This window comes from Oncorhynchus keta, chromosome 34, assembly GCF_023373465.1.
Source record: "Oncorhynchus keta strain PuntledgeMale-10-30-2019 chromosome 34, Oket_V2, whole genome shotgun sequence".
Classification (NCBI taxonomy): Eukaryota; Metazoa; Chordata; class Actinopteri; order Salmoniformes; family Salmonidae; genus Oncorhynchus; species Oncorhynchus keta.
Window position 1 is genome coordinate 12,154,527 of NC_068454.1, and position 11,289 is coordinate 12,165,815.

Consider the following 11,289-nt stretch of genomic DNA (forward strand, 5'->3'; position numbering starts at 1 on the left):
GTTAAGGGAGATAAAGACAGAGAGTGAGAGAGGCACACAGAGGAGGAGACAGAATGGTTAAGGGAGATAAAGACAGAGAGTGAGAGAGGCCCACAGAGGAGGAGACAGAATGGTTAAGGAGATTGAGAGAGCACACAGAGGAGGAGACAGAATGGTTAAGGGAGATAAAGACAGAGAGTGAGAGAGGCCCACAGAGGAGGAGACAGAATGGTTAAGGGAGATAAAGACAGAGAGAGAGGCACACAGAGGAGGAAACCCAGGGAGATAAAGACAGAGAGGAGAGAGAGACAGAGACAGAATGGTTAAGGGAGATAAAGACAGAGAGTGAGAGAGGCCCACAGAGGAGGAGACAGAATGGTTAAGGGAGATAAAGACAGAGAGTGAGAGAGGCACACAGAGGAGGAGACAGAATGGTTAAGGGAGATAAAGACAGAGAGTGAGAGAGGAGACAGAGGAGGAGACAGAATGGTTAAGGGAGATAAAGACAGAGAGTGAGAGAGGCACACAGAGGAGGAGACAGAATGGTTAAGGGAGATAAAGACAGAGAGTGAGAGAGAGCACACAGAGGAGGAGACAGAATGGTTAAGGTAGATAAAGACAGATAACAGAGGAGGAGACAGAATGGTTAAGGGAGATAAAGACAGAGAGTGAGAGAGGCACACAGAGGAGGAGACAGAATGGTTAAGGGAGATAAAGACAGAGAGTGAGACAGGAGACAGAATGGTTAAGGTAGATAAAGACAGAGAGTGAGAGAGAGACAGGAGACAGAATGGTTAAGGTAGATAAAGACAGAGAGTGAGAGAGAGACACAGAGGAGGAGACAGAATGGTTAAGGGAGATAAAGACAGAGAGTGAGAGAAGGATAAAGGGCTTTGGAGAGAGAGAGAAATATAGGGATAAATAGAAATAAAGAATGGTGTTGAAATGGGACCATGCCCTCACCCAAACGCCAAAATAAGATAACTAATCAGGCCCTACACCCAAACAAGGGCACTGCGTTCATCCACCTCTGGCCTGCTCGCCTCCCTACCACTGAGGAAGTACAGTTCCCGCTCAGCCCAGTCAAAACTGTTCGCTGCTCTGGCCCCCAATGGTGGAACAAACTCCCTCACGACGCCAGGACAGCGGAGTCAATCACCACCTTCCGGAGACACCTGAAACCCCACCTCTTCAAGGAATACCTAGGATAGGGTAAGTAAGGGTAAGTAATCCTTCTCACCCCCCTTCTCCCCCAACAAGATTTAGATGCAAGTGGCTGTTCCACTGGTTGTCATAAGGTGTATGCACCAATTTGTAAGTCGCTCTGGATAAGAGCGTCTGCTAAATGACTTAAATGTAAATGTAAATGTAATCTCTATGTTTATCTCTTTAGACAGGTTCAATGGGGATGCTAAAATACCTGGATACACACATGAAGTGTGTTTGTGTGTTTGTGTTGGCCTACATCTAAATACTAAATTGAGTGTGAATGGCCTATTTAGTTCAACAGGTCTGCTAGCTGTCGGGGTAGACTAAACTCCCACGGCCAGACAGGCTCCAGCCCATGCTGAGTAGGCAGCAGTCATGGAGAGAAGTTTCACACTCCTCTCGCCTGATATAACACACACACACACACACACACACACACACACACACACACACACACACACACACACACACACACACACACACACACACACACACACACACACACACACACACACACACACTGATCCTACCACCCTGCTCTGGCACTTAGTTATATAAACCCAGCTGAGCTCAGTAACCTGAGAGAGGGGAGAAACTATGTGCCTCTGAGAGGGGAAGGAGGTGAGGGAGGATAGGAGAGAAAGAAAGGGGAGAAACTATGTGCCTCTGAGAGGGGAAGGAGGTGAGGGAGGATAGGAGAGAGGGAGAGAAAGAAAAGGGAGAAACTATGTGCCTCTGAGAGGGGAAGGAGGTGAGGGAGGATAGGAGAGAGGGAGAGAAAGAAAGGGGAGAAACTATGTGCCTCTGAGAGGGGAAGGAGGTGAGGGAGGATAGGAGAGAGGGAGAGAAAGAAAAGGGAGAAACTATGTGCCTCTGAGAGGGGAAGGAGGTGAGGGAGGATAGGAGAGAGGGAGAGAAAGAAAGGGGAGAAACTATGTGCCTCTGAGAGGGGAAGGAGGTGAGGGAGGAGAAGGAGGGTTTTCCAATAGTTACCACAGCCACAAAGTCAAAATGGGCTATATTGTAAATATGTATGTAAACAAAAATGTGCTTTGTGGTCTTAAGGTTAGGGTTAGGCATTAGGTTAGTATTGTGGTTAAGGTTAGGGTTAGGCATAAGGTTCGCATTGGGGTTAGGGTTAGGGTTAAGGTTAAATTTAAATCACATTTTAAGAAGATAAATTGTAGAAAAAGGCAAGGTTTATGACTTTGTTGTTGTGGTAACTAGTGACGACCGGAAGGGAGGGAGGGGAGAAACTATGTGCCTCAGAGGGGAAGGTGAGGGATGAGAGGAGGGAGGGAGAGAGAGAAGGAGAGAAGAAACAATGACAAGGGGAAGAACGGGTAGACGAAAATGAGGTGCTTCAGAGTAAATACCAAAAAATAAAAAGCTGTGAAAAATGTAGTTATGAGAAAGAGAGGAGAAAAGAAGAAGAGAGGGAGGGAAGCGGAGAGAAAGAGAACAGGAGAGAGGGAGGGAGGGAAGCTGAGAGAAAGAGAGAACAGGAGAAGGAGAAAAGGAGGGAATCTGAGAGAAAGAGAAACGAATGTAGAAGGAGACAGTTTAGCCCCACCATGCTGGCACAGTCATCCGTGCGCTATGCACTGAGGTCTCCTAGCCCTTAACAGGCATATAAATACAGCAGACAGTAACCTGAGAGAGAGAAGGGAGACTGGCCCCACTCGGTGAGAGGAGTAGGAGGAGGGTTCTACACATAAACAGACTAACTCTGAAGGAATTAAAATGGGTTCAACAACTCAAACTCTGGTGGTGTGTGTACAAAGCCAAAGTCAGCTCGTCTGCTGCCCCACATCTGCTGACCCTTAACATGCCATACCACTGACCCTTAACATGCCATACCACTGACCCTTAACATGCCATACCACTGACCCTTAACATTCCATACCACTGACCCTTAACATGCCATACCACTGACCCTTAACATGCCATACCACTGACCCTTAACATGCCATACCACTGACCCTTAACATGCCATACCACTGACCCTTAACATGCCATACCACTGACCCTTAACATGCCATACCACTGACCCTTAACATGCCATACCACTGACCCTTAACATGCCATACCACTGACCCTTAACATGCCATACCACTGACCCTTAACATGCCATACCACTGACCCTTAACATGCCATACCACTGACCCTTAACATGCCATACCACTGACCCTTAACATGCCATACCACTGACCCTTAACATGCCATACCACTGACCCTTAACATGCCATACCACTGACCCTTAACATGTCATACCACTGACCCTTAACATGTCATACCACTGACCCTTAACATGCCATACCACTGACCCTTAACATGTCATACCACTGACCCTTAACATGCCATACCACTGACCCTTAACATGTCATACCACTGACCCTTAACATGTCATACCACTGACCCTTAACATGCCATACCACTGACCCTTAACATGCCATACCACTGACCCTTAACATGCCATACCACTGACCCTTAACATGCCATACCACTGACCCTTAACATGTCATACCACTGACCCTTAACATGCCATACCACTGACCCTTAACATGCCATACCACTGACCCTTAACATGCCATACCACTGACCCTTAACATGTCATACCACTGACCCTTAACATGTCATACCACTGACCCTTAACATGCCATACCACTGACCCTTAACATGCCATACCACTGACCCTTAACATGTCATACCACTGACCCTTAACATGCCATACCACTGACCCTTAACATGTCATACCACTGACCCTTAACATGCCATACCACTGACCCTTAACATGCCATACCACTGACCCTTAACATGCCATACCACTGACCCTTAACATGCCATACCACTGACCCTTAACATGCCATACCACTGACCCTTAACATGCCATACCACTGACCCTTAACATGTCATACCACTGACCCTTAGCATGCGATACCACTGACCATCAGGGGTGGCAGGTGACCTAGTGGTTAGATCATTGGGCCAGTACCCGAAAGGTTGCTTGATCGAATCCCCGAGCTGACAAGGTAAAAATCTGTCGTTCTGCCCCTCAACAAGGCACTGTATGCCGCCATTGTAAATAGGAATTTGTTCTTAACTGACTTGTCTAGATAAATAAAGGTTAAATAACATTTACATGCTACACCACTGACCCTTTACATGTTTTAGTCTTTTGCCCCCCCCCCAACAAAAATGTTGCCTTTGAAACACCTTAAGAAGTGGATTACATAACTCACAACAATTAACTAGAACTACTGTCTGTAATGCATGTGTACTGTATGTGTAATGTATGTGTAATTACCTTATTCCACATAGGTACTGTATGTTGTGAGCTCTCTGTTATGTAGCCTATGTCTACCTGGCCTATACTGACACTATATTTGAGGTTATAAAGGTTTATATATGGCTATGTCAGGGTTATGTCTGTTGTTCTACAGCGGTAAGCTCAGCCAAACAATAGGTCCTCTCAGAGAGGATCAGAACCGTGCAGAGCAGCAGCGTTGTCATGGCAACAGTTGTAAGTGCACTTTGGAATGTAGACGCCTTCTAGAGCCGGGACATTTATAACAAAGCACATCACTACGAACCATATCAAACAAGCACATAGACTTACTTACACTAGGTGCTGTGGTTAGGTTCAGAAAGTGAGAGAAGACAATAAATAAGTGTTTCCTATTCCCACAGCTCCCAAATTCCAAATCCTTTCAGACAATCCTTTTTCAAACAGAAATTTGCATCCTGTAGCACAAACTCCCCAAAATTTTAGGACACTGTAAAGTCCATGGAGAATAAGAGCACCTCCACCCAGCTGCCCACTGCACTGAGGCTAGGAAACACTGTCACCACCGATAAATCTGCGATAAGTGAGAATTTCAATAAGCATTTTTCTACGACCATGCTTTCCACCTGGCTACCCCTACCCCGGTCAACAGCTCTGCACCCCCCACAACAACTTGCCAAAGCCTCCACGATTTCTCCTTCACCCAAATCCAGATAGCTGATGTTCCGAAAGAGCTGCAAAATCTGGACCCCTACAAATCAGATGGGCTAGACAATCTGGACCCTCTCTTTCTAAAATTATCCGCCACAATTGTTGCAACTGCTATTATTAGCCTGTTCAACCTTTCTTCCGTATCGTCTGAGATTCCCAAAGATTGGAATGCCCTCTTCAAAAGGGGGAGACACTCTAGACCCAAACTGCTACAGACCTATATCTATCCTACCCTGCCCTTCTATGGTCTTCGAAATCCAAGTTAACAAACAGATCACCGACCATTTAAAATCCCACCGTACCTTCTCCGCTATTCAATCTGGTTTCTGAGCTGGTCATGGGTGTACCTCAGCCATGCTCAAGGTCCTAAACGATATCATAACCGCCATCGATAAAAGCCGTATTCATCGACCTGGCCAAGGCTTTCGACTCTGTCAATCACTGCATTCTTATCGGCAGACTCAACAGCCTTGGTTTCTCAAATGACTGCCTCGCCTGGTTCACTAACTACTTCTCAGACAGAGTTCAGTGTGTCAAATCTGAGGGCCTGTTGTCCGGACCTCTGGCAGTCTCTATGGGGGTGCCAAAGGGTTCAATTCTCGGGCTGACTGAATGTGTTGTCAGCGTAGAGGTGGATCAGAGAATCACCAGCAGCAAGAGCGACATAAATGCTCTTAAATGCAAGTAAAACTAAATGCATGCTCTTCAACCAATCGCTGCCCGCACCTGACCGACCGTCTAGAATCACTACTCTGGACGGTGCTGACTTAGAATATGTGGACAACTACAAATACCTAGGTGTCTGGTTAGACTGTAAGCTCTCCTTCCAGACTCACATTAAGCATCTCCAATCCAAAATTAAATCTAGAATCGGCATCCTATTTCGCAACAAAGAATCCTTCACTCATGCTGCCAAACATAAACCCATTAAACTGACGATTCTACCGATCCTTGACTTCAGCGATGTCATTTACAAAATAGCATCCAACACTCTACTCAGCAAATTGGGTGCAGTCTATCACAGTGCCATCCGTTTTGTCACCAAAGCCCCATATACTACCCACCACTGCGACCTGTATGCTCTCGTCGGCTGGCCCTCGCTTCATATTCTTCGCCAAATCCACTGACTCCAGGTCATCTATAAGTCTTTGCTAGGTAAATCCCCGCCTTTATCTCAGCTCACTGGTCACCATAGCAGCACCCACCTGTAGCACGTGCTCCAGCAGGTATATTTCACTGGTCACCCCCAAAGCCAATTCCTACTTTGGCCACCTTTCCTTCCAGTTCTCTTCTGCCAATGACTGGAACAAATTGCAAAAATCACTGAAGCTGGAGACTCATATCTCGCTCACTAACTTTAAGCATCAACTGTCAGAGCAGCTCACTGCACCTGTACATATCCCATCTGTAAATAGCCCATCCAATCTGTCACTCCAGTGTTTAATTGCTAAATTGTAATTATTTCGCCACTATGGCCTATTTATTGCCTTACCTCCCTAATCTTACCTCATTTGCACACACTGTATATAGACTTTTCTATTGTGTTATTGACTGTACGTTTGTTTATTCTATGTGTAACTCTGTGTTGTTGTTTGTGTCGCACTGCTTTGCTTTATCTTGGCCAAGTCGCAGTTGTAAATGAGAACTTGTTCTCAACTGGCCTACCTGGTTAAATAAAGGTGTTCTCAACTAGCCTACCTGGTTAAATAAAGGTGTTCTCAACTGGCCTACCTGGTTAAATAAAGGTGTTCTCAACTAGCCTACCTGGTTAAATAAAGGTGTTCTCAACTAGCCTACCTGGTTAAATAAAGGTGTTCTCAACTAGCCTACCTGGTTAAATAAAGGTGTTCTCAACTGGCCTACCTGGTTAAATAAAGGTGAAAAAAATGGGAAAAAAAGAAGAGAGGAATTCAAAAAAGAAAGCCTCAACAGAATGTTAATTTCCGTTCTATCCCTTCCTCTTTGATGTTGAGGTGGTTTGACATCCTGTGTTGAATGTTTACTTCCTGTGTGCTGAGGGGTTCATTCCTGTGGTCACTCACCCAGCACCAGTAACTCCACCTGGCCCTCGTTCTTCCCCTCCAGGTCGTCAGCGATGACTATCTTACAGAAGTACACTCCGCTGTCGCCCCACTGCAGGTCCCCGATCCGCAGGTCCGCCTCTGGACAGGGACAGGGTCAGACACACAACGGTATACTGTCATAGGATTATATACCCTTAGTCAAACAATGTACTCAACAATCCTCAAAGATACATTGACATTTGACACATTCATACATCCTACAGATTTCTATGATTTATGAAACAGGAGGGTGTTTAGCTGAAAGGGACACAAAAAGGTTGGTGTTCTCTTTGAAAGGCAGAACAAAGAATGTGTGTGTTTCCTTTTGATAAGGAGCTCAATGGGGTGGTTCAGGATAAGAGAGGGCAGAGACCACTCCATTGTGAACAGGGGGCATTGTCGTTAATGGGATATTTCACCCAAATTACACATTGGTTTCCTTACCTTGTAAGCCGTCTATGGACAAGGTATGACAGCAATCCATGCTTCGGTTTAGTTTCCCTGGCACTGTTTCCAAATGCTAATATTTTAGGATTTGTGGCACAAACCTCATTGGAGTCATGGCACCGATATTAGCATTTGTTTTGCGCATAATGTTCAAATCACCCCCAAAAATGTCAAATGTATTGTGAATCTCAACAAAGTAACTTATAGATTTGAAAAATGGGTTCCATGACTTGGATGGGATTTGTACCAAAAATGTTAAAATGTTAGCATTTGGAAAATGCTAGGAAAACTAAACTAAAGCATGGATTTCTGTCATACTTTGCCCATATACTGCTCACAGGGTAAGGAAACCAACGGGTAATTTGGGTGAAATATCCCTTTAATGTGTGTGTGTGTGTGTGTGTGTGTGTGTGTGTGTGTGTGTGTGTGTGTGTGTGTGTGTGTGTGTGTGTGTGTGTGTGTGTGTGTGTGTGTGTGTGTGTGTGTGTGTTGTGGAGCCTGGTGTATTGTTTAGGACAGACAGAGAAATACTATTTGAGGAACAGGAAACGCCAAGCACAAGCATTCACAATTTCTGTTGGGAGACGGATCACACAGTATAGAGACTGGGACAAGTGGCACAGGCCATGACGGACCCCTGCTTATAACACTAAAGCACTGACATACTGTAACCTTAAATCTATGCTATCGTGCACAGAAACCTGCTCCTTTTACTCTCTGTTCCGAACGTGCTAGACGGCCAGTTCTTATAGCATTTAGCCGTACCCTTATCCTACTTCTCCTCTGTTCCTCTGGTGATGTAGAGGTTAATCCAGGACCTACAGTGCCTCGCTCCACTACTACTCCCCAGGTGCTCTCATTTGTTGACTTCTGTAACCGTAAAAGCCTTGGTTTCATGCATGTTAACATACTCCCTAAGTTTGTTTTACTCACTGCTTTAGCACACTCTGCCAACCCGGATGTCTTAGTCGTGTCTGGATCGTGGCTTAGAAAAACCACCAAAAACCTTGACATCTCCATCGCTAACTATAGCATTTTCTGTCAAGATAGAACTGCCAACGGGGGCGGTGTTGTACTGCAAAGATAGCCTGCAGAGTTCTGTATTACTATCCAAGTCTGTACCCAAACAATTCGAGCTTCTACTTCTAAAAATTCACCTTTCCAGAAACAAGTCTCTCACTGCTGCTGCCTGCTATAGTATAGACCTCCCTCTGCCCCCTGCTGTGCCCTCGATACCATATGTGAATTGATTGCCCCCTATCTATCTTCTAAGCTCGTGCTACTAGGTGACCTAAACCGGGACATGCTTAACACCCCGGACATCCTACAATCCAAGCTCGATGCCCTCAATCTCACACAAATTATCAATGAACCTACCAGGTACAACTCCAAATCCGTACACACGGGCACCCTCATAGATGTCATCCTAACTAACTCACCCTCCAAATACACCTCTGCTGTTTTCAATCAAGATCTCAGCGATCACTGCCTCATTGCCTGCATCCGTAATGGGTCAGCGGTCAAACGGCCTCCACTCATCACTGTCAAACGCTCCTTAAAACACTTCTGCGAGCAGGCCTTTCTAATCGACCTGGCCGGGGTTTCCTGGAATGACATTGACCTCATCCCGTCAGCAGATGATGCCTGGCTATTCTTTAAAAGTGCCTTCCTCACCATCTTAAATAAGCATGCCCCATTCAAAAAATGTAGAACTAGGAATAGATATAGTCAGTCCTTGGTTCACTCCAGACCTGTCTGCCTTGATCAGCACAAAACATCCTGTGACATTCTGCATTAGCATCGAATAGCCCCCGTGATATGCAACTTTTCAGGGAAGTTAGGAAAAAATATACACAGGCACTTAGGAAAGCTAAGGCTAGCTTTTTCAAACAGAAATTTGCATCCTGTATTACTAGCTCAAAAAAGTTCTGGGACACTGTAAAGTCCATGGAGAATAAGAGCACCTCCTCCCAGCTGCCCGCTGCTCTAAGGCTAGGAAACACTGTCACCACTGATAAATCCACTATAATTGAGAATTTCAACAAGCATTTCTCTACGGCTGGCCATACTTTCCACCTGGCTACCACTACCCCGGTCAACTGCCCGGCACCCTCCACAGCAACCCGCCAAAGCCCCCACCATTTCTTCTTTACCCAAATCCAGATAGCTGATGTTCTGAAAGAGCTGCAAAATCTGGACCCCTACAAATCAGCCGGGCTAGACTATCTGGACCCTCTCTTTCTAAAAATATCTGCTGAAATTGTTGCAACTCCTATTACTAGCCTGTTCAACCTCTCTTTCGTATCGTCTGAGATTCCCGAAGTTTGGAAAGCTGCCGTGGTCATCCCCCACCCAAACTGCTGCAGACCTATACGTATCTATCCTACCCTGTCTTTCTAAGGTCTTCGAAAGCCAAGTTAACAGATTACCGACCATTTCGAATTCCAACGTACCTTCTCTGCTATGCAATCTGATTTCAGAGCTGGTCATGGGTGCACCTCAGCCACGCTCAAGGTCCTAAATGACATCATAACCGCCATCGATAAGAGACATTACTGTGCAGCCGTATTCATCGACCGAGCCAAGGCTTTCGACTCTGTCAATCACCACATTCTTATTGCAGACTTGACAGCCTTGGTTTCTCAAATGATTGCCTCGCCTGGTCTACCAACTACTTCTCTGATAGAGTTCAGTGTGTTAAATCGGAGGGCCTGTTGTCTGGACCTCTGGCTGTCTTTATGGGCGTGCCACAGGGTTCAATCCTCGGGCTGACTCTCTTCTCTGTATACATCAATGATGTTGCTCGTGCTACTGTTGATTCTCTGGTACACCTCTACGCAGACGACACCATTCTGTATACTTCTGGCCCCTCTATGGACACTGTGTTAACTAACCTCCAGACAAGCTTCAATGCCATTACAACTCTCCTTCCGTAGCCTCCAACTGCTCTTAAACGCAGGGGAAACTAAATGCATGCTATTCAACCGATCACTGCCCGCACCTGCTCGCCTGTCCAGCATCACTACTCTGGACGGCCTAGGTGTCTGGTTAGACTGTAAACTCTCCTTCCGGACTCACATTAAACATCTCCAATCCAAAATTAAATATAGAATTGGCTTCCTATATCGCAACAAAGCATCCTTCACTCATGCTGCCAAACATACCCTCGTAAAACTGACCATCCTACCGATCCTCGACTTCGGTGATGTCATCTATAAAATAGCCTCCAACACTCTACTCAACAAACTGACTGGAACGAACTGCAAAAATCTCTGAAGCTGGAGACTCATATCTCCCTCACTAGCTTTAAGCACCAGCTGTCAGAGAAGCTCACAGATCACTGCACCTGTACATAGCCCATCTATCTACCTACCTCATCCCCATACAGTATTTATTTATTTATCTTGCTCCTTTGCACTCCAGTATCTCTACTTGCACATTCATCTTCTGCACATCTACCATTCCAGTGTTTAATTGCCATATTGTAATTACTTCGCCACCATGGCCTACTTATTGCCTTTACTCCCTTATCTTACCTCATTTGCAATTTTAGTTGTCTTTTGTTCTACTGTATTATTGACTATGTTTTGTTTA

General features: G+C 45.6%; 1 protein-coding gene across 1 annotated transcript in view; it reads right to left on the bottom strand.

Moving 5' to 3' along the window:
• LOC118366735 (immunoglobulin-like domain-containing receptor 2) overlaps window positions 1–11,289 on the bottom strand; it is a 31,861-nt gene that overhangs the window by 14,833 nt on the left and 5,739 nt on the right. Inside the window, 1 exon segment of the mRNA XM_052493105.1 lies at window positions 7,228–7,347. Within this exon segment, the coding sequence (XP_052349065.1) occupies window positions 7,228–7,347 (120 nt within the window).